Source organism: Pogoniulus pusillus, chromosome Z (assembly GCF_015220805.1).
Source record: "Pogoniulus pusillus isolate bPogPus1 chromosome Z, bPogPus1.pri, whole genome shotgun sequence".
Taxonomy (NCBI): domain Eukaryota; kingdom Metazoa; phylum Chordata; class Aves; order Piciformes; family Lybiidae; genus Pogoniulus; species Pogoniulus pusillus.
The window spans coordinates 63,107,522-63,134,510 of NC_087309.1; the positions used below are offsets into that span (position 1 = coordinate 63,107,522).

General features: G+C 40.4%; 1 protein-coding gene across 1 annotated transcript in view; it reads left to right on the forward strand.

The window, feature by feature from the left end:
• CCDC171 (coiled-coil domain containing 171) overlaps positions 1 to 26,989 on the forward strand; it is a 201,129-nt gene that overhangs the window by 92,475 nt on the left and 81,665 nt on the right. Inside the window, exons 19-21 of the mRNA XM_064176335.1 lie at positions 945 to 1,171; positions 2,209 to 2,391; positions 4,046 to 4,231. Of these exons, the coding sequence (XP_064032405.1) occupies positions 945 to 1,171; positions 2,209 to 2,391; positions 4,046 to 4,231 (596 nt within the window). The remainder of the gene's footprint in view (positions 1 to 944; positions 1,172 to 2,208; positions 2,392 to 4,045; positions 4,232 to 26,989) is intronic.

A 26,989-nucleotide genomic window follows, 5' to 3' on the forward strand; every position in this document is an offset into this window, starting at 1 on the left:
TTGCAGCAACAGAAGATCTGCTGTACTACTGAATGTAAATAAGCTCTTCCATGCTTGTCATCTTACACTGATAGTATCATAAGACAAGTAATGACAGATTAAGACCTGCCTAGCAGAGGGAAAACTAAATTACAAGACTTTTATTAAGGCATAAATAAACCTATTAACTGTTATCTGGAATACCAATTAGTGGAAGGAGCACTGACAATTTTATTTATCAACATTAAACACAATTATTAATTACAGACCTGACGAATCTAGCAGTAAGCAGGACATGTTGGGTGTGCTGGGGCCTTAAGTCCATTATATGAGAAGGATGATTACCAAAATCCTGTGGGGAAATAAGTAATTGTAGCTGTAAAATTTTAATTGCCTTGGAATAAGGTAAATTATATTCTCTTGTCTCTGAATATAAATAGTATGGCATTAAGGTACCAAGCATCACTAATTTTGAACAGCAAATAATTTAGACATCTGTAGAGGGGAGGGAAGAAGAGTCAGGAAACGCTCAGAAATATGCATTAGAAGTACTGCAATAGAGTGATTTACAGTGCGATCTCACATCCAGCATACTTGACTTAGCTTGCGTTTGCTTGGGTCTGTCTTAGATGCTTTCTGAATTACATAATTAAAGCACCCAAGAAAGAGTTAAGAAATAGTAGTACTAGAGAGGAGCATAAAAACAAATGGAAAATGATTCTGTTGCAAATCCTGTTCTTTAGAATCCTGGTCTACCCTTCCATCCAAAGATTCACATGAGTAGAGTGCAGTAAATGTGGATTTTGTCCCAAAATCTTTCTGAAATGCTCTTGTGAGCTCAGTCTTTCACTCTCTAATGGAAAATTCCTTCTGAGTATTTTAAAGATGCTGTTTGCTGTCATTGCTTTTTCTCCACTGAAAAACGTGAAATTCATAATCTACTTGATTCTTTTTGTTTCTTAAAGATCCAAAGCCCTGGCTGTCTGAACATTTACTTGTAAGCGCAGCCAGGAATTCCTTTTCAAAACTTATGGACAAGCTGCATGTAATAATGGAGACTGTTCCACCATACAACAGCAGGAGTGTTATTTGTCTGGAGAGAGACTCCTTGATACAGAGGCTGGCTTATGGACTTCATAAAATAAATACCCTGGCCCTGGAAGCTGGATTGTGTGACAGACTACCCATTATGGTATGCATATTTATAGTGCTATTTCATGTAAACAGTAGGTTCTCAATGTGAAAGTTATGGTGAAGCTTTGTTAATAGTGCTATTAATTTTGTTCCAGATTGTTTATGAGTCTCTTGCATTGAAGTCACAGTATCACAGTATCACAGTATCACCAAGGTTGGAAGAGACCTCACAGATCATCAAGTCCAACCCTTTACCACAGAGCTCAAGGCTAGACTATGGCACCAAGTGCCACGTCCAACCTTGCCTTGAACAGCCCCAGGGATGGCGACTCCACCACCTCCCCGGGCAGCCCATTCCAGTGTCCAATGACTCTCTCAGTGAAGAACTTTCTCCTCACCTCCAGCCTAAATTTCCCCTGGCGCAGCCTGAGGCTGTGTCCTCTCGTTCTGGCGCTGGCCACCTGAGAGAAGAGAGCAACTTCCCCCTGGCCACAACCACCCTTCAGATAGTTGTAGACAGCAATGAGGTCACCCCTGAGCCTCCTCTTCTCCAGGCTAAACAATCCCAGCTCCCTCAGCCTCTCCTCATAGGGCTTGTGCTCAAGGCCTCTCACCAGTCTCGTTGCCCTTCTCTGGACATGCTCAAGCATCTCAGTGTCCTTCCTAAACTGGGGGGCCCAGAACTGAACACAGTACTCAAGGTGTGGTCTAACCAGTGCAGAGTACAGGGGCAGAATGACCTCCCTGCTCCTCGCAACATCCAATACATCTTTTCTTTCATTGTCAGAATACTTTAAGAAGAGATTTGATGCATCCAGGAACAAATTCTTTTTAAAGTTCTATCAAATTTGAACTTTGCTTTATAAGAGTAAACTTTCACCAATTTTTTTTTTTTGTTACTTCATTGAGAACAAAATTTTCAATAACTCTGTAGAGTGGGTGAGACAGGTTCACGTTTTTGCACATGTGTGTGTCTTTTAGAGATGGAGGACAAAATGACAGCATTGCTAATTTGCTTGGGTATTAAATGTGATTGATTTTAGTGCTAAAATAGCACATTTCATAGCACATGAATTTATTTCTGTTTACTCACAGAAAAGCGTAGCATCCTTGAAGAAACAAGTATTTGAATTTACACAAAGACTTCATACAGCAGAAGTGGAACGCCGTTCACTGCGTCTAAAACTTGCAGAATTCAAATGGAATTTAAGTGAGTTGAAAAAAGAAGCTGACAAAGCCCAGATCCTGCAAGAGCAATTAAATACGTTTAAGCAATCCGTAAGTATATTTGATTTAGAGGAGACTGCTTATAAGAGATTCTATTTTTTACACTTTTTTTGGGGTGTTCTTTCAGAAAAACAGGTACAAAATCAATCTTCTATTAACAGAATTTTCCAGAAAACATACCTTATAAATGTCACTAAACTGTAGGTCAGAGGAATATAGAAGTGTCTCCATCCCCATGGAGTTTCTCCATGATTTGTAGAATGAGGCATCTTGTGTGAATTACATGTTTGGTCTTCAGTGACACAGGTTTTATTCTGTTGAAAATGTTGACGTGATTTACATAACATGAAAGGATTTATAGATTTCACTTTAACAACGTCAGCTGGAATGAAGGTATCCAATAAGTAGGTTCACGAGAAGTTAATAAATCATAAATGTAGTATATTAAACTCTGTGGATATTGCTGAATAGTATAACAGGCATTTTACTGTGTCTTTGAGTATGAGTTATGTCATGAACTAGTCAGTGCAAATTTTAGTGTTTTCTTGAAGGAGTAAATTTCTGGCAAGGGGAAAAAAAAGGCTTTTATTAAAAGTAGTATGTACATACCAAATTCCTCTGACCTGTTGCTGTTGCTGATTGATTTACACTATGAGTTCAACTAACCTGTAAATAACACTGCTTGGCAGGAATGAGAAGGGACAACAAAAAGGTTCCTTTACCGCTTGAGACCACAATTTAACAAGTAATAGACACAGTATTTGAGGGATTGATGTCATTTTGTGGGTTGTGGGTTTGTTCCCTGTCATACTTATGAAACTGTGCCTTCACTCCTTTTTGGAAGGGAAGAAACTTGTCTTGCTTTAGCATGCTGGAGGTTCCCCGGGCACCTTTTTTCTATAGGATGCATTCAGAATTGAACTCGTACTTGAGCTGTCCAAGAAAGCAAATGATAACGGTTACTTATACATGTTTTTTAGGTGCACAGTATAACTGAAACAGCTGTGTCCCAGAGTGAGCAGCATTTTCTATAGCTGTGCCCAGTGTTGATCCTGAGTCTCAACTGAGAGACCAGTTGGTGTGTCCCGAATAAAATATTTCCAATCAGAAAACTTAAATAGATTATTTCACATGCATTCTTCTTCTTGTTCCTAGCTGATAAACCAGCTGTTTTTACTCCAGTGGACAAGGCTGTTGTATCATCTTCAGTTTTGTTGTTAAGGGGTTTTATTCTTTCACAGTTCTGGGACAGTTAGATGATTTTTTTTTTTTTTTAAATTTTCATTTAGATGTAGGTGATGCTTTTCTTTGAAGAAATATTATGTCTTTCTGGAACATTTTGGGGAGTGGAGATAGAGTCCAGAAAGGCATTTATAAGGAGTAATAAGATATGCACTGAAATGTGTGACATTTATCTGCGTATTTCCTCCTAAATATTGATTCTTTACAACCTAGGCAGCTGGTTTGAATAGAATGCTGGATGCATACTGTTTACAATGTCCTGAATAAAAAAAAATACAGTGAATGAAGTTGTCTCTTCGTGTAGAGTTTGGTGAACTGTCTCTGTGTCAAAAAAATGGATTACTCCTTTTTTAGCACACTTTTGGTACAGAATTTGATATGTTTGTAAGTGTAACTTTGAAATCACATGTGAAAACAAGAGAATACCATTACATGATAAAACACAATTTATTTTTCTTACCAGGAATTGATGACACATGAGAGTTTTGGAAGTGTATGTGAAGAATTAAATAATGCATTACATCGGGAGCATCAGGCACAACTGCTTTTGAATGAACAGGCACAACAGCTGCAGGAGTTAAATAATAAATTAGAATTGCACTTCAGTGAAGAAACAGATAAAACCCAAGTCTTAAGTGAAACCATAAAGGTAAGGTAATTGTTCTTCTGAAACAGGCACCAAAAATTTATTTTTTGGCACGAGCCAAATCTTGCAGTTCACTGGTCAGGCCACACCTTGGGTACTTTGTCCAGTTCTGGGCTCCTCAGTTCAAGAGAGATGTTGAGGTGCTGGAACATATCCAGAGAAGGGTGACAAAGCTGATGCAAAGCCTGGAACACAAACCCTATGAGGAGAGGCTGAGGGAGCTGGGGTTGTTTAGCCTAGAGAAGAGGAGGCTCAGAGGTGACCTCATTGCTGTCTACAACTACCTTCTACAACTATCTGAAGGGACATTGTAGCCAGATGGAGGGTGGCCTCTTCTCCCAGGCAACCAGCAACAGAACAAGGGGACACAGTCTCAAGTTGTGCTGGGGGAAGTATAGGCTGGATGTTAGGAGGAAGTTCTTGACAGAGTGATTGGCATTGGAATGGGCTGCCCAGGGAGGTGGTGGAGTCACCATCCCTGGAGGTGTTCAGGAAAAGACTGGATGAGGCACTTAGTGGCACGGTCTAGTTGACTGGATAGGGCTAGGTGCTAGGTTGGACTGGATGATCTTGGGGGTCTCTTCCAAGGTGGTTGTTTCTGTGAGATTTCTATGAGATATAGGAGTAAATCCACAACATACTGCTCCATCGTCTGGAATTTAGGATAGACATAAAACATATTCAGGATAAAACCTAAAGCTGTAACTTCTCATTTCTGCTTTTGGAACTGGGCTGCATATGCCAATATCTGTAATCTGTGAAGTGTCTGGATTTTGCATAATATATGAGACAGCAGTTCTACCTATCATGAAGTGTTTGCAAACTATGGGAAAAAGTCGAAGGAAGAAATAGAGGAATAATTTGATATTTTGTAGAGATCATAAGAGTATTTTAAAACCTGTATTCACTGTTACCTGACTATAATCTTAGGATAGAGAATGCATTTGTCATTTTGGAATATGCAAGGTCAGAGTAAAGATCCTTTCCATTAGGATTTAGAGTTTTCCCTAGATGTAACAAATAATAAGAGAGTGTTTGTTATCAGAATCTCTGCAGCAAATCATGGAGCAGCAGGAGAATAAGAGATTTGGAAACAGGTGAATATCTGATGGGAAGACCCCTTGTGATGGTAGACCAGTAATGTGTGGTGACCTGAGTAATGCAGCTCTTGTTTACTTTAAATAAAAAGTGAGCTTTGTTGCTTGTGTCTGCTCTTCAGCCGTGCTGCTGTCTCTCCATCTCCAACTAGTCTTCTGTGAATTGATAGTGGAGTAAAAGAGACCATTTCAGTTGTATTTTGAGAAATAGAAGCATTTGTGAGTCAAAGGAAGATTTAGGAAGGAAGTAATAAGAAATGTGAAGAGGTGGAAGCTACAAAACTAGTGGAAATGTCAGAAAAGTTCTTTTGAAAACCTAACAGTGAAAATTGATGTGAAGGAGAATGTCTTGCAGCAGAGGTGAAGTTTGAAGTGATGAATAGCGGAGGAGGCTTGAAGGAGTTAGGAAATTTGTTAAGAAGGTTTTTCATTAGTTGTGTTCTCTACTAAAAATGCCTTGCCTCACCAAGGGTAGAAGACAATGACATTTCCAATATACCTGTTGGTTTTTATGGGTTTTTTTCCCCACTCCCATTTCCCAAGCTTTCAATGTTTCATTTCAGTGTAAAAATAAACTTGCATGCTGTTTAAGTCAGGTTGCTTGTTAATACTATTGCTTTATAATTACAGTATGTGTAAGCCATTAGACTTGTGCTTGATTTCCTTGGGACATAATTGATTCAAGTCTTCTAAATGGATACCGGGAAGGGAAGGAATAGAAGACAGATGTTATCTGAAGTCTTATTGGGGTCTGCTCTTCATATATGAATGCATGACATTTCATCATGTTTTATTTATATGTTAGGAAAGCAAAAGAACAGCTAAAATCAAATCTGGTTAGGGATATTAAGGGGAACAAGAAAACCTTTTTCAGGTATATTAGTGAGAAAAGGACGACTAGGGCGAATGTGGGACCCTTCCAGAAGGGAAATGGAGAGCTGTTGACAAATTATATGGAAGAGGCTGAATTGCTCAATTAGTTTTTTACCTTAGTCTTCAATGAGAAGGGCTCCAACCACAATGTCCAAGTCCCAGAGGGAAAAAGTAAGGACTAGGACAAAGAAGATTTGCTGTCGCAGAGGGGTATTCTGCCACCTACGTTGATTGTGGTGGAGGGGAGAAATTAATTGCTGCGAGATAATATTTTATAAAAATACATATTTATTAAACCAAATATTCTGAACTCTCACCACCTCCATGAAAGACATTCTAGGATTAATATCAAACTGTAACTATTATAATAACTAGCAAACATTCAAACTATAAACAGAGAGAGGATTTTCCCTGTGGTTTAATGCTGCTTGGAATCTATATACTATTTGCCCAGCAGGTGGGCTGAAAGCTCTTTCTGCTCTATGGCAGGAGGCAACAGAAATTACAGAGGCATCAAAGCATTTATTCACAAGTTTTGATTATCAGTCACCCTCCGGGGCTATGTCACAGCCTATTACTAGTGTCCAAACTTCAGTGGAGTCTTTACCCGTGGACTTTGAGGCTGGAATCCTCCCAGCCTGAGGGGAAAGGAGAATCCTCCCAGCTTCTGGGGAAAGGATGCAGTCTCTGACCTTGTGCTGCTGGCTAATTCTGGATGCTCTGTCCAGGGGTTCTTAGGCAGGACCTTCAGGTGCAGAGGCAGGATATCATGCTGTCTCAGCACGATGTAATGCTGGCTACACAAGCCAATCACGTGCAGACAACTCAGAGTCTGCTTCCTGGTTAACTCGGCGGCAGTGGTGCTTACCAGGTAATCCTAAGGCAGTGGGCGTGCAATAGGATGCGCAGCTGCATGGGAGTCTGAGCTCTGTAGGTAAAGGCAGACAATACAGGATCTGGTCCTGAGAACTCACCACAGTGGCGTGCAAGCGTGCACATCTGGCTGGGAGACTGTGGGAGATTCTGTCTCCGTAATAACAGCAAAGCAAATAGGCATAAACAGTGCTGGTGAGTCTGAGTCTAATAATGAGCAAGTGAGTGTGAGCAATGCGACTGGGGGAGTCCTGAGCACATCGTTCACCCGTGTGCCTCTATTTATCAAATGTGGGCTGAGATTAATGGCTCTTTGCACACCACAATGACCAATCAGGTTTTGGCAGTCAGCCAAACAATACTGTAATAGGCAAAAGCCACAGGCCTGGACTTTCCAAATATGGTAGACACACAGGCTAGCACTAGGCAGCCATGAGCTGGGAGTGTGGGGGCTTACACAACCACCTTACACAGTCAGGGGTCCTGGGCAGGTGTGGGAACCTTTCTCCTGCAACGAGGTATGGAATGTAAACATCAGACCCTGTGATGGGAAGTGTCCTTGGAGTCTTACAGGCTCCCAGGGGCCTAGGCTGAGAACTATGAGCAACCCACGCACAGCTGTCAGGGGGTGGAATCTGCCAGCCCCTGGGGTGGACACAGCCCCAGGGTGTTTACTGCAAGCTAACCTATCTCTGCCTTACACATAACTTGGGGCCAATCTGTACTGTCCACTTCAGCCAGCCCCAGGCTGGTTGTGCACGCCCCCTCTGGGGGCTATATAAACTGCTGTATTGCCTTAATAAATCGTACTGATGTACTGATGCCTAGAAGCTGCTGTCTCGAGTCGTCAGTACCCCAGTCTTGCCTCTCGCCAGCCTCTGTACCCCAACAGGCAGGTCAGACTTTATGGCACCAGGCCTGTTGTGCCCCTTCTATCCATTTAATGTGTTTACCTCTGGTTTGGGCAGAAAAACATGTCCAGGCAAGGCAAGGCATAAACAAGCCTATTTTCAGGCCAACAGGCTGTTGCGGAGGGCAGTAATACGTGGCCGAGTCGAGAATTTATCAAAAATAGTTATTTTTTATTTTCCCAAAAGCCCGCCCCCACAACTATATATACAAGGATTAATTTAGTTTAATAAACAGGTTCAGTTACATGAGAATTAACCTACAAGGATACCATCAATAATCTGACCATTTTTGGAAGTCAGAAGTTGGAAAAGGACTCAGCTATTAATTAATAGCGGTTTCTTACTAAATTAAGCTAAGCCAAATAACTCACTCAGGCTGGTTTGTGCGGTCTGTCTTCCTTTCCAGCGGCTGCAGGAGTCGTTAAGGGTCGTTAAGGATCGTTAGGCACACAAAGGTGTGTCTTAACAGGAAAGCGAATCCTTGGTCTCTCTGCAGTCCAGGCACAGGGGAGTGTGTGAGCTCAGGCAGACACATACGTCCAGGCACAGGCAAAATCCAAAGTGGGAACCCCAAAGGCGGGAAGACCCCCAATATTTATAACCTTCGCTAGACAAAGGGCAGAGTTACCACACCTTAGGCGCGAAAGCGCACGGCCAATCCCAGCCTGGCTCCAGCGCGGGAACTCACGGGGCAGTCGCCCCCCCCACTTCACGGGGCAGTCCTCCCCCCCTTCACGGCTGCAGGGCAGGCGAGGTGGGGGGAAACCAGGCGGCTTTTCCCCTTTCTCCCCGAAGTCCGGGCAGGAGAGGAATTTAGGGGTACAGGACTCCAGGACACAGGCCCTCCACAACATCTGCCCACTGTAATTGAAGATCATGTTTGTGAGCACCCCGACTGTGCACAAGTCCACGGGGTCTAACAAGATCCATCTGCGGCTCCTGAGGGAAGTGGCAGATGAAGTTGCTAAACCAGTGTCCCTCATATTTGAAAGGTCATGGCAGACTGGTGAAGTTCCTGTTGACTGGAAAAGGGCAAACATAGCACCCATCTTCAAGAAGGGAAAAAAGGATGACTCCAGAAACTACAGACCAGTCAGTCTCACCTCTGTGCCTGGCAAGATCAGGAGCAGATCCTCCTGAAGGCTGTGCTAAGGCAAATGGAAAACAAAGCAGAGGTGATTGGTGGTAACCAGCAATGGCTTCACCAAGGGCAAATCATGCCTGGCAAATTTAGTGGCTTTTTATGACGAAGTCAAAGCAACAGTGGACAAGGGAAGGGCAACTGACTTGTCTGCCTGGACCTGAGTTAGGCATTTGACTATGTCCCACATGACATCCTGGTCACCATACTAGAAAAACATGGACTTGATGGGTGGAGCACTGCTGGATAAGGAATTGGCTGGATGGTCACACACACACAGAGTGGTGGTCAACAGCACAACGTCCACCTGGGGACCAGTGACAAGTGGCATCCCTCAGGGGTCAATGCTGGGACCAGTGCTGTTGAACATCTTTGTCAGTGACATGGACAGAGGAATCGAGTGCACCCTCAGCAAGTTTGCAGATGACACCAAGCTGTGTGGCACAGTCAACTTGCTAGAGGGAAGGGATGCCAGCCAGAGGGACCTGGACAGGCTGGAGAAGTGGGCCCAGGCCAACCTCATGACATTCAGTGAGGCCAAGCTAAGGTCCTGCACCTGGGTTGGCACAGTCTCAAGCACAGATACTGTCTGGTTGGTGAACGGCTGGAGAGCAGCTCTGAGGAAAAGGACCTGGGGGTCTGGGTTGATGAAAAGCTCGATATGAGCTGGCAGTGTGCATATGCAGCCCAGACAGCTACCATGTGCTGGGCTGCATCAAGAGAAGTGTGGCCAGCAGGGCAAGGGAGGTGATTCTCCCCCTTTACTCTGCTCTCATCAGATCCCACCTTGAGTACTGTGTGCAGTTCTGGAGCCCCCAGCACAAGAAGGACATCGAACTGTTGGAGCGAGTCCAGAAGAGGGCCACAAAGATGATCAGAGGGCTGGAGCACCTCTGCTATGAGGACAGGCTACAAGGGTTGAGGCTCTTCAGTCTGGATAAGAGAAGGCTTTGGAGACCTTATAGTAGCCTTCCAGTATCTGATGTGGGCCTATAGGAAGGCTGGGCAGGGACTATTTACAAGGTTTTGTAATGACAGGATGAGGAGTAATGGGTTTAATCTGGAAGAGAGGAGATTCAAACTAGATGTTAGGAAAGGGTTCTTTACAGTGAGGGTGGTGAGACACTGGCACAGGTTGTCCAGAGAGGTTGTGGCTGCTCCCTCCCTGGAGGTGTTCAAGGCCAGGTTGGATGAGGCCTTGAGTGACCTGTTCTAGTGGGAGGTGTCCCTGTCTATGGCGGAGGATTGGAACTGGATGAACTTTGAGGTACCTTCCAACCTAAACCATCCTATGATTTTATAGGCAAATCCTGCTTTTACATTTATTCAGAGTAAATTAAAGAAAAAAACCCACAATTATAGGCAATTAAAATACAGGGTATGGTTTTAAATCAATCTGCTTCATGGGTTAGTTGGTACTGTATTAGATTTCACAGCTTCTGTTTTCTATTAATTAAAGGCTAGATGGAAATTTCCTAAAATTCATCTTTGTTCTGCTGTCCACTACCAGTTTCTTGCTATTGGAACAATGTGATTTAATGTAAAATGCTTGATTACAGCTGAAAGCTGTAATTATACAATGCAGTGTAATAATGTAGCTGCTGTGACAGAATGGAGGCTAGAAATGTGACAAAGTAAATTTTAGATCCAAAACTTGCTGCTTAGAGTTACACAAATTCAGTTTACTAAGTAAACTTATTACTCCATAATTCTCAATCCCTACCATGGAGACATTTTGAACCAAATTCAAGTTGTGGACTTGTTGCTGTGTACTGTCCCTAAATATCCATTTAAATATTGGAAGGTTGATTGGTATCTCTTTATTTCCTCATGATGTCTACTTATAGATAGCACAAAATTGCGTTGTGGTTTTAATGGCATGTATCTGTGACTCTACCAAGGAAGCAGACAAGATGAGTTGTGGTAACATAGCAATGCACACTGATGATCTATTGTTTCCTGATTTTTTTTTTTTAATTTTATCATGCATGAATGATTTAAAAATCCTAGATCACCTAGGTTCCTAGATCACCAACATTTTACAGTTTCAAACCTGTGCTAAGTATTTTCTACATTCAAATAGCAGTCTAACACAGACCAATTCAATATCAAAGAGTAAAAGGATTTGTTTTATTTCGAGCTTCAAAATATAAGAAGTCTTTTGTGAACTCTTTTCTGCTGCAGTTTGTTGCTATCCTACTTCATCCGTGGCTTTATTTGTGAAAGGCAGAGACAGTCTTTGCCTTTTGCCCTGATGTTTTCACTGGAAGACCTTTTCCTCTTGACTAATCAGTTTTGTGACTTAAAATGTTTGGCTTTTTTTGCTTGGGAGTGGAGGGGTTTTTTTGTTTGTTTTGTTATTTGTGGTGTGGTTTTGTTTGTTTTTTAATTCATATTTTGGAACAATCTCGTTTCTGATAATCCATCATAACCTTGTAAACCAGTGTTCTTAGTGAGGAAAACAAAGAACTGTTGCACTGAGCCAGCAGTGTGCCCAGGTGGCCAAGAGAGCCAGTGGCATCCTGGCCTGCATCAGGAATGGTGTGGTCAGCAGGAGCAGGGAGGTCATTCTGCCCCTGTACTCTGCACTGGTTAGACCACACCTTGAGTACTGTGTTCAGTTCTGGGCCCCCCAGTTTAGGAGGGACATTGAGATGCTTGAGCATGTCCAGAGAAGGGCGACGAGGCTGGTGAGAGGCCTCGAGCACAGCCCTACGAGGAGAGGCTGAGGGAGCTGGGATTGTTTAGCCTGGAGAAGAGGAGGCTCAGGGGTGACCTTATTGCTGTCTACAGCTACCTGAAGGATGGTTGTGGCCAGGAAGAGGTTGCTCTCTTCTCTCAGGTGGCCAGCTCCAGAACGAGAGGACACAGCCTCAGGCTGCGCCAGGGCAAATTTAGGCTGGAGGTGAGGATAAAGTTCTTCACTGAGAGAGTCATTGGACACTGGAATGGGCTGCCTGGGGAGGTGGTGGAGTCGCCGTCCCTGGAGCTGTTCAAGGCAGGATTGGACGTGGCACTTGGTGCCATGGTCTAGCCTTGAGCTCTGTGGTAAAGGGTTGGACTTGATGATCTGTGAGGTCTCTTCCAACCTTGGTGATACTGTGAAAGAATATAATTAGAAAACCTCACCCTTCATCTTAAGATAAAAATTGATCTATCGGTCTAGACCAGGTTTATATAAAAAGCTGTGGAGATGTATAAGTGATTTTTGTAATGTGTCATGGATAAAAAAAACAACTTGCCTTGAATTCTTTATTTGTAGTTTTTAAACAGGTAAGGGGAAAAATAAATACACTTTTTATAACTTATTTTTAAACTTACTCATGCTTCAGCAATCAGTATGGAGATATTTTGGTATTCACATACTTTCATAAAGTAGGCTTATTAAAGGAGTGATACTTAATTTCTTGGCTTTATCGGTTCAGATTTTAATCCTTTATATTTTTATCTTCTTAATGGCATATACTATAGAGACATCCAAGATAGCCAATTACATTCAAGGTCAGCTGGAACTAGGCAACTCTTCTACACTACTTTTTTTTTCCTTATTAGGTGAGGTAAATCAGTAGCTCTTGCTCCCCTGTCTTTGAAGAGAAATTTTCCCACAAACATTAAACAGGCATGTATAGCAGACATAGGTTTCACTTCTTATGCAAGCATATCTTAATTCCAGAAAAATACTTTTTCTGCCTGTTGACAGACACTGTGAATTTACTTCCCTTTATGTATGTTAGTGTCTGTAATTATTTTAAAGTTTAATTTATGGAGTGAGTCCTATAATTTGTTAATAGCTTGTGCATTTCATGTTCATTGTGTTAAATTGTGTAGCTTCCTACTGATCCACCTCAAAATAGTCTTCAGTATGTTTTAGAATAAGATGCCCTGAATTCCAGATTTAAGTACTCTATTGAAGGTACATTGATTTATGACAGCATAAGTAAGAAAATAATCTCATCCAAGTTCTTTGATAACTCATAGATGGATGGTTTCTGATATGAGATTTGTAGTGTTTACTTTCACTAGTAAGCTAAGTCTCGTTTAAGCCACTATATGTATGTTCTGTGTTCAGAAAGTGTAGTACCCTTTGCTAAACAGATACATTGAAATTAATTAGATTCAGACAGTGATTGTGATCTATCTTTGATAGAGTGGCTGTTCTCCCTGAGCAGGCTTTATGTTTTTGGTGTGGATTTCAGGAGAAGGTGGCACACAGCACGCTTCTTTTTATTGCTTTTCCTCTTCATCCATTTATAACCACATCTTTTTCCTGAAAAATAATTTCAGCTATTAATATACACATTTTGCAAATTAGTTTTAGAGATAGCTATTTCTGTAAATGAGGCAGTGTTCTAATTTACGGGGAGATTAAAAGGCCTCAGTTACAATGAGGAAGACCAAATGGTTTTCATGCCCTTCAGATAGAACAGTCACAATTACAGTTACTGTAGGAATAGAAATAGGGTTTAGATTTATTTTTTCTAAACTCTCTGACATCTTAGGTTGGACTTTAAGGATTTATGTGCGCTGAAGGATTTATCATTTCTATTTCTGTACATTGCTTGGTTGAATTAAAGGCTGTTCTTTAAAGAAAGCAGTGTAGCTGACTACCATTAACATCTAACTTAATGGGTATCTCGTATAAATCAAGTTTAGCATGCTACAAACTCCCGTCTGAATAGGTTAAAAACTAAAGTTCATCATTCATTAATTATTTTTTTTCTTTAAAGTTTCCATACTCTCTAACACCTAGATTATTTATAAAGTAGGTAAGAATGGATTAGCATTGCCCTCTCCACTATTCTCAGTCAGAAGTCCTGTGTTTTTCATTCCAATATAGTACAGGTTAAACAGTTTTGTCCTGTGCTTCAGTTTGTGTTAACACTCTTTGTAAAATAGGTTAGCCTGCTCTGTTCACCATTTTTTTGCATAGCTTCTGCTGCTGCTAACTTCTTAGATATTTTTCAAAGAGTTAAGTCAGCTAAGGAATTGCCCTGGAGCTAGTCCTTTGTGTTTTCTTGTTTAAGTATTGAAGTGCACTGTGCATGGAATTTAGGAGAGGGATGGTCTTCCCAGGCTTCCTTGAAGTAGCTACTATCTTTTCATAACAGAAGAGACACATCCTGGTATGGACTATACCTGACAGCTTCTTCACAGAAGGAAAGAAGACTGTGGCAAAGTCAGCATTCCGTTGCTCAGTCTTTCATATATCTAAACTTGATCTTCAGCTTAAATGTTTCTCTTCTGTAGTTTGTCCTTGGAGTTAATTTGTTGTATTATCCTAACTGTCTATTTTATTATCTTTTTTTTTTTTTTTTAAAAAGTCAGAAACTTGTGCATTATGTCATCTCGTTGAGAGAAATACATATATTCAATTTTGCTTATCACTTTGAAAGCATTTTCTGTGTTGTGGTGCACAACCATTCCTGCTTTGCTTCTCTGGCTAGCCTCTAAGATTCAGGGTCCAAGAGTTGCCCTGTTCTTCCACTTTAGAGATCACCTCATTAGGAATATTGATTGCTGCATTTCCTTGCTGAACTAACTTATTTCCAGCCAGATTGTTAGGTTTGTGTATTTCCTTTTGTTCTGTGTGTATTAGAACATCCATCAGTATCAGCATGAGTAGTCTGGAGGGACTGAGGCTACTACATGGCCTTTAGAAAAATACTGTGTTTTCTCCATAGTTGTCAATGAAGCAACCAAATAGCTAGCAACTGAGCTGTTGGAGGTCTGCCTTAACTTTTCTGAGTTGAGCTTCCTGAAAAATGAGCAGAATAGGGGAAAGAGAAAGGTTTAAAATTCATGGTTATAAACTTGTTATGTGTTTGCATTAACACAAAGTTCAACAGTTTAAATTTTTGCAGTACAGATCACACAAACATAATTTAATTAGAATCTCTTATTTTCAGGGGATATTGGCAGTACCTCTGTGTTACCTTTTCATTTCTCAGCAGTTCTTCTTTTGTCTGGTTTTGCAAGTTGAATCCCAGTAATAGCTCATTGTATTTTGAGCAATGTTGAGATTTTATGTTGGCATTCAAACATGTACTTATACCAGGTTCATTTTTTTTTTAATGATCCTACTAAAATTATTTTATTGGTTATTCGTAACAGTGGTTTTGTAAGGCCAGTTCTTTACTATCTCACTATGGTAAGAAAATAATAAAATAGCCTCCACAGTTGCTTCTAGTTTACATTGAGTGAAGTATGAGAAGAATTGTCCATTTATGAAATTTATGTTCAGTCTAGTAAGGTATAAAAAATATTTATCTTATAAGGAAAGACCTCCCTGTATTAGAAAAAAATAGTACTTTATTTTTAAAATGCCCAAGTGCTTAAGGTAACCGAAGAAGCTGCTGTGACCATTGTAACAGTTTAAGGGTGTAATTTAAGCACTGAGAAAGAGCACTAGTGTACATCATGACCGCATGACATCACTTCAGTCTTTGAAAGCTAATTATGATGAGGAGTTACTTTCCAAGTAAGAATTTTTTTTTTCCCTTCTATAGAAAATTAAGGAGTTTGACCACAGTAGTCTGACCAGGAGTCTGATTTCAACAGTCTTTTTACTAATTCTGCACTTGAGTGCCCTTAAGTAAATTGAAGAAAAGCAAATAGCTAAGAAAGGTAACATTGTGCCTGGGAATAAAAAAATTAATGTGTCAAGAAGAGTCAGTAATTTAGAACATAAGTTATTTATCAACAGATGTCTAAGTTCTTGGATTCTTAGGTCTAATAGATGAGTGACTGTTGCACAGTGACATTTAGAATGCTTTAGTTTTATGTTTACAGTGCAATCATTTGGCCTATTTCTGAAAATATATTTGAATCTGTTACACTGAGCCAGTAAGAAGAGCAAAACCACTCTGATATTCTGTGAAAGATTAAGTGAAGAAAAAGGAAAACCAACAGAGCAGTTGCACAAACCAGAGAATTTTTGTAGTTTCTTAAAGTTAGTTTTCAATAGTATCTGGATATTCTATGTGTTGGAGTCATCTGCCTCCCTTGAGAGAAGGTGAGAATAAATGGAACAGTATTGTGATCTAAAAGATTAATGGTTTTATTGCTGCATTGTAATTATACTAATAAACACTTCTGTCCATGACCTTGGAATTTGCAGTGCAGTGAGGAAGATTTATTGACATGTAATTTGGAAGAAAAATGGGATTATTGTGTAATTACAGGGTGTTATTAAGCATATGTACTAAACATACCATTTATCCTTGTTATTTCCAGACCTTCAACAATATTTCAGTTTTCACTCAGGAAAACAAAAAGGCTTCTTTGGTAAATTCAATGCCTGGAAGACCTTTATTATATTAATGGGTCAAGTACAAAGTAACTTTGTTACCATGATGTGAAGAAGGGGTAACTAATGTGAGATGATATTTTTTTCCAAAAAAAATACTGTTTATTAATTTTGATATTCAGAACTCTCACTACCCCTGAACACTAATTTTAATAATAATCAATTCTCCATGGTCATGGAAACATTTTACAGATAATAATTAGCAAAATATATAAACATTAATTGAACTGGAAGAGAATGTTCTTGCAGCCAAATACCACTTGTGGTCAATATACTGCTGCCCTACTACATTGACTCACAGAGCTCCCTTCTGCTTATGGCAGAAGGCAGTGGTGAATCACAAAGAGGCTTTTAAGTATTTACTCACAAAACATTATCTCCTGATTCACGAGCTAGCTACAGCTTCAAACAGTACCCAGATGCTCTCAGGGAATTCTGTCTTGTTGGCCCCTGAGACTTCTAATTCTTCCCAGGCTTCTGGGGAAGGGAGGCAGACAATCTCTGCCCTTGTCTCCTGGCTCCTCTGGTTGATCTATCTCCAGGACTTCTGTCTTGGCAGGAGACTTTCAGATGTAGGCAAAATGTCTTGCCATGTCTTATCATGATGTCATGCTTGCTATGCAGGCTGATTATGTGGAGACACTTAGAGCCTGTCCCTGGTAAACTTGTGACAGTGGAGTTTCCAGGCAGTAAGCAATGGCAGCAGGCAACAGAAGGCACAAACAGAATGGCAGAGCACACTGTGTTCATCTGTGTATTTCTTTTGTCAGTGCAGCCTGAGACTAGTGGGCCTTTGGACACAGAATAGCCAGTCAGAATGGCAGTTAGCCAAGCCTGATCATATTAGGTTAAGCCATAGGCTTGCTTTCCCCAAATCTGGGAGAAGCATAGGCCTTGCAGAAGGCAGGCACAAGCTAAGCGTGTGTACAGGAGAAAAACCTTCCTGGGCAAGCCAGGACATGTATAAGCTTACTTCTGGCCAATCAGGCCTACCAAGACACATGAGATGTGCGAAAAGGATCAGGAGACCTTTAAAACAGCATGTGATGTTTTAATATGAATGTTCCAAACCCTGTTTTTCCTGGTAGCTTAGATATCATGTGTAGGACTTTCTGCTGTACAAGATCCTTGAGATACTACTCCTTTATTTATAGATTGGCTTCTTGCTGCTGTTTATCTAGGATATCTCTAGGGCCTCATATTTTTTTTTGTTTTAGGTTTTCTTATGATTTCACTTCTATTTATGTGAATCTAAATCTATAAAGATCTTGATTTTATATGTGTTTTCTGGAAATTTTATATCAGTTCAATTTTGTTTTACTGTATCTGTTCTTTCTGCTAAGAAGACTACTCTCCACTGTTTAGTGAACTCAGTGCTAGGTGTGACCTGTATAAAATAATAGATCTTTTAGTATGAAATTACATATTTATAAATTAATTCTTGATTTATTGTGATAAAGAGTAAGAAGGATAAAGAGAATCATGTATGCTTATTTCCTCCCTGCAGATGCTTCACACAGCAGGATGTGGCTGGCATAATATTACCATAAAATATGCATACACTAAAACAGCATTTTGGGGCACACACACACACAAATGCAAACATTTAGTCCAGACTCTTCTGAAGGAAATCTGTAAACAGTGTACACTGAGAAATCTGCTGAAGTCCATGTTAATGTTAGTGCCCTGTTAAAAAATATTAGTCCAATTTACTAACTAAAGAAAATTAAAAACTCTTGCTGAAGCAAGATCAAAACTTTAGGTGGCATTATTTGGCAGACTTAGCATTGTCCACAACTGCTTAGCATGACAGCTTACACTGCTGTGCTAATATCTGCTGCAACTGTGCAGCAGCCTCTTTAATGGAACTGCTGCAGGACCATCAGCAGCTCTAAAACAACCGAAGCAGGACCACCAGTATATTGAGGGCATAGAGAGGAGTTTTTCTTCCTCAGACCTGAACCTTCTCTGTTTGAAATTTTTTTGGAAGTATACTGAAGACTTTAGGATTCCTGTTGTGTACCTGTCTGAAGACATACAGCCAGTATAGTATACCATTACATTTGTTTCTTAAATTTAGGTCTCAAGCAGAATGTGGTGTGAGGTAACCTGTGCCTGATGACCTTTTAGTCTGTATCCTGATTGCCACTGGCTTCAGATGTATTCAGATATATGCCATTTTAGATAAACAATGAGAATAAAATTGTGGGGGTTTAATTTGAAGGTAATAACTATTGCTGTTGTTTCTCCAACTGTTAAAATTGAGAAGTATTTCAACCAAATTGAGTGATGCAGATCCAATACAAAAAATATTTTTAAAGAACTTATAATAGTCTGTTCCTGGGCTTGGAACTGTCACTAGTCATTCAAGATCATCAAGACCCATAGAGCATGATCACAAACTGGTGGTTTGAGCGCAGTTCAGCTACAATCAAGTGTAAGGGACTGGTGTAATATGTTGTATCATCACAGATAGCCAAGTAAATATTTCTGAGTATGTACATGAGATGTTACAACACACAGCAAAGGTGATGTCTTAGAACTTGTACACTGTGTGCTAATGTGCACAATTAGTTAATATGTTACAAAATTAAGCAACAGTCCTGCAGATCCTTATCTATAGCAGCCAGCAGTGTTACAGAACAGGAATTGAGAGTTTCCTGTGATGTTAGGTGCATGCCTTACATACAGGTACATGAGAAACTTAGGAAAAGTCCTGTTTTGCAGTACCAGGTATAAATAATCTTTTTGATATCTTGGAGATCTTGTACAACAGTGAAAACAATCAGATTGTTTGTCTTCTGTGGCACTTGTTTTGGCCCTATCATGCCTTTAAAAGCTTCTGCTCCTGCAGGCTGGATCTTGTCTAGTCTGCAGTTGCATAGGGCTAGGTATTGCAGTGGAAGAGGAAATTACTTTTCTAGGGAGAAGAAAGAAACAGCAGTCCTGAGGTAGCATGTCATGGTAATCATGTATTTATACCACCCCATGTGTGATGCCAAGAATACATTCTCACTCAACATCAAGGTTTGTTTTCTAATACACTTAAATCTCACAGTGGTAAATCCTGAGTTTTTCTCAAATTATCTTTGTTCCATTAGGGTGATATAATCCTTCTCAGTAATACTAACATAATTCACTTAGCTCAAAAGATGAGAAAAAATTCTCATTATCATGTGCAAATGTGTGTTATTATGTACTTCAACACTTTCCAAAACATTGTTTAAAAGTAGGGATTAATTATTATATCTGATTGGATTAGTGTATGTTTGGAGGGCCTAGTGCATCTGGATGTTCAAGAGGGTATGCCTCAGTATTTTCAAAGAACTTCTGTTTCTGTTCACATGCAGCAGTGTGCATAGCTAACACATTTCAAGACCCATGCTTTTGTTTGCTGATGCTTACAGTCAACGAGGAGCTGACCTATGTACGGGCAGTTTATGTCTTCCATAGTTTTGTTTAGTTTTACTTGCTTTGAAGCTGAGTGATATGTAGGCATAGAACAGGTCTCTTCTGGAAGATATCCTGTTATGTGGAATTATACAGGAATAACTACTGTGTTTATTAAGATATTGTATTCTACAAGAACTTTAGGGCATATACAACTCAGTGACTTCATAAGGCACTTTCAGGCATTCTTTTTGAAGCATTTTGAGCTAATGCAATTTAAAAATGCATTTGTTTCTTGTTGATCTGAATAGGTTTGGCTTTTAGAAATAAGTCTGTGTTGTAGCACAGAGATGTTAAACATAGCTAATAAGTCCACTGAAGATAAAATGTTTGTGATACCTAAATGTGCTTGGATATCTGAGAGCTTTGCTTCAGTCAATAAATGAACTCTTGTCTAGACATATGTAATACCATTTGCTTTCACAATGTGAGGGCCTACAATTTCAAATCACTTTTGTAATAAAAATCTCTTGCAAGATGAAAAACAATTCATTTTCCCTATTCAGTCAATTGAGTGACTCTTGAATAAATTATTTTTGAAGTGGTTTTTAATACTTAGATTTTAGGTCTTGTAGGTTAACTGTATTGCAGCTGCATTTTAAGCTACCTGCATCAGCATTTAACTTAGAACTGTCTTCCCTGGCTTTTTTTTAGTACTGATTTGGCTACAGCTCTCTGCTACTGGCATAACTTGTGGTCTGATATTATGAGAGGTTCTTACATAAAACAATCACAAATGATAATATTTGACATTGTGTCAGAAATGTGAAAATATATCTGCACCTATGCCTTCCTTCCCCAATATTTTGTTGGTAGCTACTAAAATAATTGTGCTAGATAGTGTTACTGTTTTCCTTAGGAGACCCACTCCTGCTCTGTGACCTCATTACACAGTGCACTTTCAACAACATGATGAAGTATATTGCGCCTTGTTAGGTTACAGATCACAGTGAATCTATGTCTAGCTGCTTCCATGCTACACCACATAGTTCAGAGAAGAGTCATCAAGTCTGTCCTTTCTCAGAATGGTAGCATATGAAATACTTGATGCTTGTAGGGTGAGGATCCAGTAGCAAAGGTTAAAAAATTCACTGCTGTTTCTGAAAAACAGATGCAGATCATTCAAACGTCTTTTTGAGAACTCCTGTTTTTTTTCCTAGAGAACTTTAACAGGCATGTGAAAGCATCTCTTGTTGAAAGAATGTCATAGGTGATCAACCTCAGGTTAGCTATGCTTTGCAGGAGGAGGACAGCCACATGGAGTTTATTTCCAACTGTTCTAAGATGCTGTTTCACCACAATGAAACAGTGAATCCAGATACAGTTATGTTGATACTGCAGTTTGGTTTCCTATTGAGAAGTGTAAATTGATCTTAGTTGTTGACAGAGGTCTAAATGTATTACTTGGAATTTTATTTTTAATGTATCTGTGAGAAGTATCAATTATGATTATTTTTCCCACTGAACTTCTGTTTCCTGATATTTTTAATGCTCTGTTCTGGTAGAATTTTTATTTTTAATTATTGATAAGATTTCAGAAAATTTGCTGTGGAATTCAACTCTATAGTTTGAACTAATGTCATTTGATTTGATTTGCAGTCATGCACACTGAAAATTCAGTTGACATGAAATATTAATGTAACTTCTTTTGCTTTTTGAATTTGGACCTTTCCAAGTGTCCTAGAGTCCTGTATACCCCTAAATTCCTCTCCCTCTGTGGCTTGAATGGGAGAGGAAAAGCCGCCTGGTTGTCCTCCCCGGCTTGCCCAGCAGGCGTGAAGGGGGAGAGCAAAGGGTCCTTCCAGCTTGAGGAGTGCCCGTGCAGTGCCCGCGCTGGAATCGGGCTGGGATTGGCTGTGCCCTTTGCGCCTAGGAAGTGGTAACTCTGCTCTTTGTCTAGAGAGGGTATAAATATTGGGGGACTTCCCGCCTTTGGGGTTCCTGCCTTGGAGTTCGTTCCTGCCTGAGCGTTTGTACCTGCCTGAGACTTCTTCCCCCCCTTCTCGCCTGGCCTGGATACAGAAAGAGCTCCAAAGGACTGCTACACCCATTAAGGTCCTTTGTGCAAACCTGAGTACCTCTTAACGACCATCCTGCAGCTTCTGAAAGAGAGCGAGAGGGAAAGGCTGTAGGACCAAGTCAGCCTGACCGTGAGTTATTTTGGCTTGGCTTTATTATTAAGTGGGAAACGCTATTCATTAATAGCTAAAGCCTTTTCCACCTTCTGACTTCTGAAATAGTCAGATTATCTATGGCATCCTGTAGATATTCTCAAGGAACTGAATCTGGTAATTAAAACTAAATTAATTTCTGTATATAGTTTGGGGGCAGGCTTTTGGGAAAATAAAACAACTCTATTTTTGTATAAAATTCATGACTGGGCCACATTAATTCCCTGCCTCCACAACACCAAGATGGAAGACTTCTCTAGGATATCTGTAGGTTGTCTTTTGAGAGGCACTCGGTGACAGTATCACAGTATCACAGTATCATCAGGGTTGGAAGAGACCTCACAAATCATCAAGTCCAACCCTTTACCACAGAGCTCAAGGCTAGACCATGGCACCAAGTGCCATGTCCAATCCTGCCTTGAACAGCTCCAGGGATGGCGACTCCACCACCTCCCCGGGCAGCCCATTCCAGTGTCCAATGACTCTCTCAGTGAAGAACTTTCTCCTCACCTCCAGCCTAAATTTCCCCTGGCGCAGCCTGAGGCTGTGTCCTCTCGTTCTGGCGCTGGCCACCTGAGAGAAGAGAGCAACCTCCTCCTGGCCACAACCACCCTTCAGGTAGTTGTAGACAGCAATGAGGTCACCCCTGAGCCTCCTCTTCTCCAGGCTAAACAATCCCAGCTCCCTCAGCCTCTCCTCGTAGGGCTTGTGCTCAAGGCCTCTCCCCAGCCTCGTCGCCCTTCTCTGGACACGCTCAAGCATCTCAATGTCCTTCCTAAACTGGGGGGCCTAGAACTGAACACAGTACTCAAGGTGTGGTCTAACCAGTGCAGAGTACAGGGGCAGAATGACCTCCCTGCTCCTGGTGACCACACCATTCCTGATGCAGGCCAGGATGCCACTGGCTCTCTTGGCCACCTGGGCACACTGCTGGCTCATGTTCAGGCGGGTATCAATCAGCACCCCCAGATCCCTCTCTGTCTGGCTGCTGACCATTACACTTGGGATAACAGGGGTAGTAGGAAGTGTGTTTCAGCTGCTGGAGGAATGCATGCTGGCTAAACTTCGTATTCGTATTTTCGTTGTGGACTTTTATTAGTTATGTGGGCAGCTTTCACCACGTATGCTGGGTACAGATCTTTTAAAAAGTACAGGTCGTTTTAAAAAATATTTTGCATCTAAATGGAACATCTACAGAACACCATCCTGAAGACAAGATCTTTAATTTCACAAATTAGTTCATAATACACATACTGCAGAATATTTGCATATCTTGTAGTGCTGTGTTGTGTCTGTGTAATTTAAATCTAATTTAGTAAGCAGTTTTATCTAACTTTAGTTGATCTTGGAAAACGTGCTCTCAGTACAAATGTGTCGCATATGCTTTTCATGAATTTAAACTGTATGACTGTCATTGTTCATCTAGAATGATTGCCTGGATTTATCATTTGAACAGACTGCTTTTTTTTGTGTGCGAGGAATGACAATGTTCAACTTCGTTTTATTTTTGTAACTGATTTTGAAGAAAGAGAGTCCTCACTGCGAAGCCTGCGCTTGTTAAACAATTTGTGTAAGGTACTGGCCAACAGACATTCAATGAGGCTTTTCTTCTAGTGCTATCAGTGACTTGGTCTCTCCAGCAAATGGGGTTTAACTCATTTTGTGGGAGAATAAAAAGACACATCTCTAAAGGGAACTCCTTCTAAGGGTTCCTATGAAAACTCAACTGCTCTCTGAGCTTTCGGTGGACTGTACAGGAAGGAGTGCAGTGATACCTGAGTTAGCACCCGAATGCCTACACATCTGAACAGAACAGATACATGGCATTTTATGGGATGTCAACAAACAGGAGTTTGGCTTACAAGTTGGTTCAGAATCACTTGTGCTTAAAAGTGAAAGCTCAGCATCTTCACAGAACTATGTGCAGACATAGTAGGTTTTTAAAACCTTCATTCTTATCATATTTAGCCTTAACTTCCTAACAATTGTAATTGTTCACAGAAAGCATTTCAAGATAAATGCATTATCAGGTTTTGAAATTTTCTTATTTTTGTAAATACTAAGACCTGGGGGGCAAAATAAGGGCTATATTATGGATTAAATGAAATATCTCAAGGCTGTGCTTTTCTGATAACTGAACCTGAAGTGACCTTTCTCAGACACAATTACAGAGCTGTATGTTTTTCCTTTAATTTCATCAGGGGTTTAATTAGTATACAAATAAAACTTCCCTTATCTTCCTTTCTACCTAATTGGCTTGTCTTCGCTTATATATGAAGAATGTGAAAATGGGCTGTAATTAGGGTGACCGTGTTAACCTTTTTTTCTCAAATGTACTGTTGCCTAAAGGCCTCAAGGCCTAAAAACAGTGCTTTGGATTATTGCTTTGCAATCACTATGGCTCTCCCATAGGTTTTCTCATGAGCAGAAGGGCTTTGGGTGCTGCAGGTTCCCACTGCTTAACAGGATCTTCATTCTTCTCCCCACTAAATGTTTATTGATTATCTCACTGCTCCACACTCAGCCTCCAACAACTTAATATCAGGTGACAGTCAGGAGAGTTCTCCAAGTAATTAGAGTGGAGCATTGAGGGAACAATTAGGAGCAGAGTTATTAAACTTGATTTATCCTATTCTCTCCTGAACACTTTCTTGGATATCAGAACATCACACTTTCACAATCTACCCTGGCTGAGAAATTAGTGGCTAACCTGCTGCTTATCATTGTTGCCTTGCTGCCTTCAGGCACACCCTCTTGGTTTCAGTCACTCAGCTGGAAATATTAGAGTCCATAAAGTTTATCAAGGGTTTTAATTAGATCAACCAGAAGAAGGGAGAAAAAGAGAGGCTTAGCAGCCATTACTTTAGAATACTCCACACTATATTTGGGCAATTTCCGAGGCTTGATTTTAACCCACAGTAGCAAGGAACTTAAGCAAAAGTTGTAATTGCTTTTAGAGAGCTAAAGTCGGTTCATATTTTGCTTAAATATTGCAGTATTTTTGATAGTTGAAGTCTGAACTTTCAGAGATTTCTGTAAACAATGGTGAAAAGCAGATGTTAAGTGAAATGTTTGATTTAGTTGTTTCTATATTGCTTCATCACCAGCTACTGTGAATGGCTGGCAGTGACTCTCAAAGAGTTAGGCTTCATACTTCTATCCCTATTATTGCCTCATTAACAGGCCTATTCTTGCAACTGGTAAGCAAGATGAGTTACCAGCCCCCTGAAGATTTTGACATCTATTGGTTCTCTTTACCATTTGTGGTTGTGATGGTTTGGGTGTTACCCCTCCCCCTCCCCACTTGGTAAATCACCCAGACTAGACTCAGCCAGCTCTGGAAATTGAATGAAGCTTATATTTACAGCTTAGCACAATATACAAGCAGATATTTACACTACATATACAGCTATATACAGAAATATATAAGGTAAAAGGTAATACAGAAACACAACAGCTCTCCCAGAAACCTGAGTCCCCAGGAGGGACTCCCAACCACCCTCCCACCTTCTCCCACCCCTCTACCTTACCCCAGGTGTTGCCTTGTGTCCAAGGAAGAATGGAGGGTCAGCCAGGGGGGTTAGGAAGCAGGTGGATTAATCAGGTTAGGTTAGAGAGAAAAATGCAGCCCACAGCCCAGACAGAGAGCGACTCCCAACTCCCTTATCTATATTTACATTTTGGTTTTTATACATCTCAGCAAGTCTATGAGTGAAGTAGACATCACCATTGTTTCCCTTTCACAGCCTGTAATCTAGTTCTTCTCACCAAAATATTCTAGCTAGCTTCACACTAGCACAGTGGCCAAGTGATGAAAACTTCATGCAGGATTAGGCAACTCCTCAGTCCCTGTAGAAAGATTTCTATCTAATAAAAAGAAAATAATAAGCCTAATGTTTCAATTATCCTGTCTTTCTTCATTCATGTAGACCAATAGAATCTTGGAGCCAGACTATGTGCCAGCAGCCTGTACCTCGAAAGTTGCTTGCATCAAAATATTGGTAGAATTATCTACTCTGCATTGGCTGGAGCTCCTCAGTCCTGTGACTGTGTTTTAAAAACAGATTTCTCAATCAGATGGGAAAGTGGAATGGGCAAAGCATTGACACCAGACAGTGTTCTCTGTTCAATAAATTTTGTTTGTCAAAACTGGGAATATGAGTAGTTGTGGAAACACAATTCAGTTTTCCTCAGTGCTGGCTTAGCCTAAATCAAAAAACAGTAAACATAATAAATGGAGGAATATAATGTTCTTTGTTCCTAAATTAAAGATGCTTCCTTCTATCCTTGCTAATATACATATTCTTTCTTGAATAGTATCTTCTGTGAAAATCTTGTCAAGTCACAAATCCAGCTTTTCAAGCAGAGTTTTGGTAGGTGCTGATAGCATTAGGGCAGAATTCCTGAAAGCAACACTTCTGTCTTTGTTTATCTTTGTGGCTAACAGTAATGCAACACAAGAATGGGGTCTTGCAGAACAGAGTTATTCAAGCTGCAGTAATTTGAGGAAGACTAATATTAACATTTATGGGGTTTAGAGTTGCTTAAACTCCTGATTGGTTTTTGGTTTTTTTTTTTTTTTTTTTTTTTTTTTTTTTTTTTTTTTTTGTTTTACAGCAGTGATTAATCTCATCCTGGATTTGGTAAATTGCTGAGCAGAGCTCAGGTAGTGATGATATACCCTCCAGATACCCTGTTGAAGTAACTGGTTTCTCTTTCGTTTTGGGAGATGTTTGAAGAAAGCATTATGCTAATCCACAGATTTCAGTTTATTTTGTTTTATGCTGTACTTCGTTATTTTTGTAGAAGAATAGTGAAGTGAGTCCACTGACACATGAGGTGGGAGACATGGTAGCAGACAATGCAGAGATGAAGTAATTACTGAATGCTTTTTTCCCTGAGTCTTTACTGCTAAGACCAGCCCTCAGGAATCTCAGAC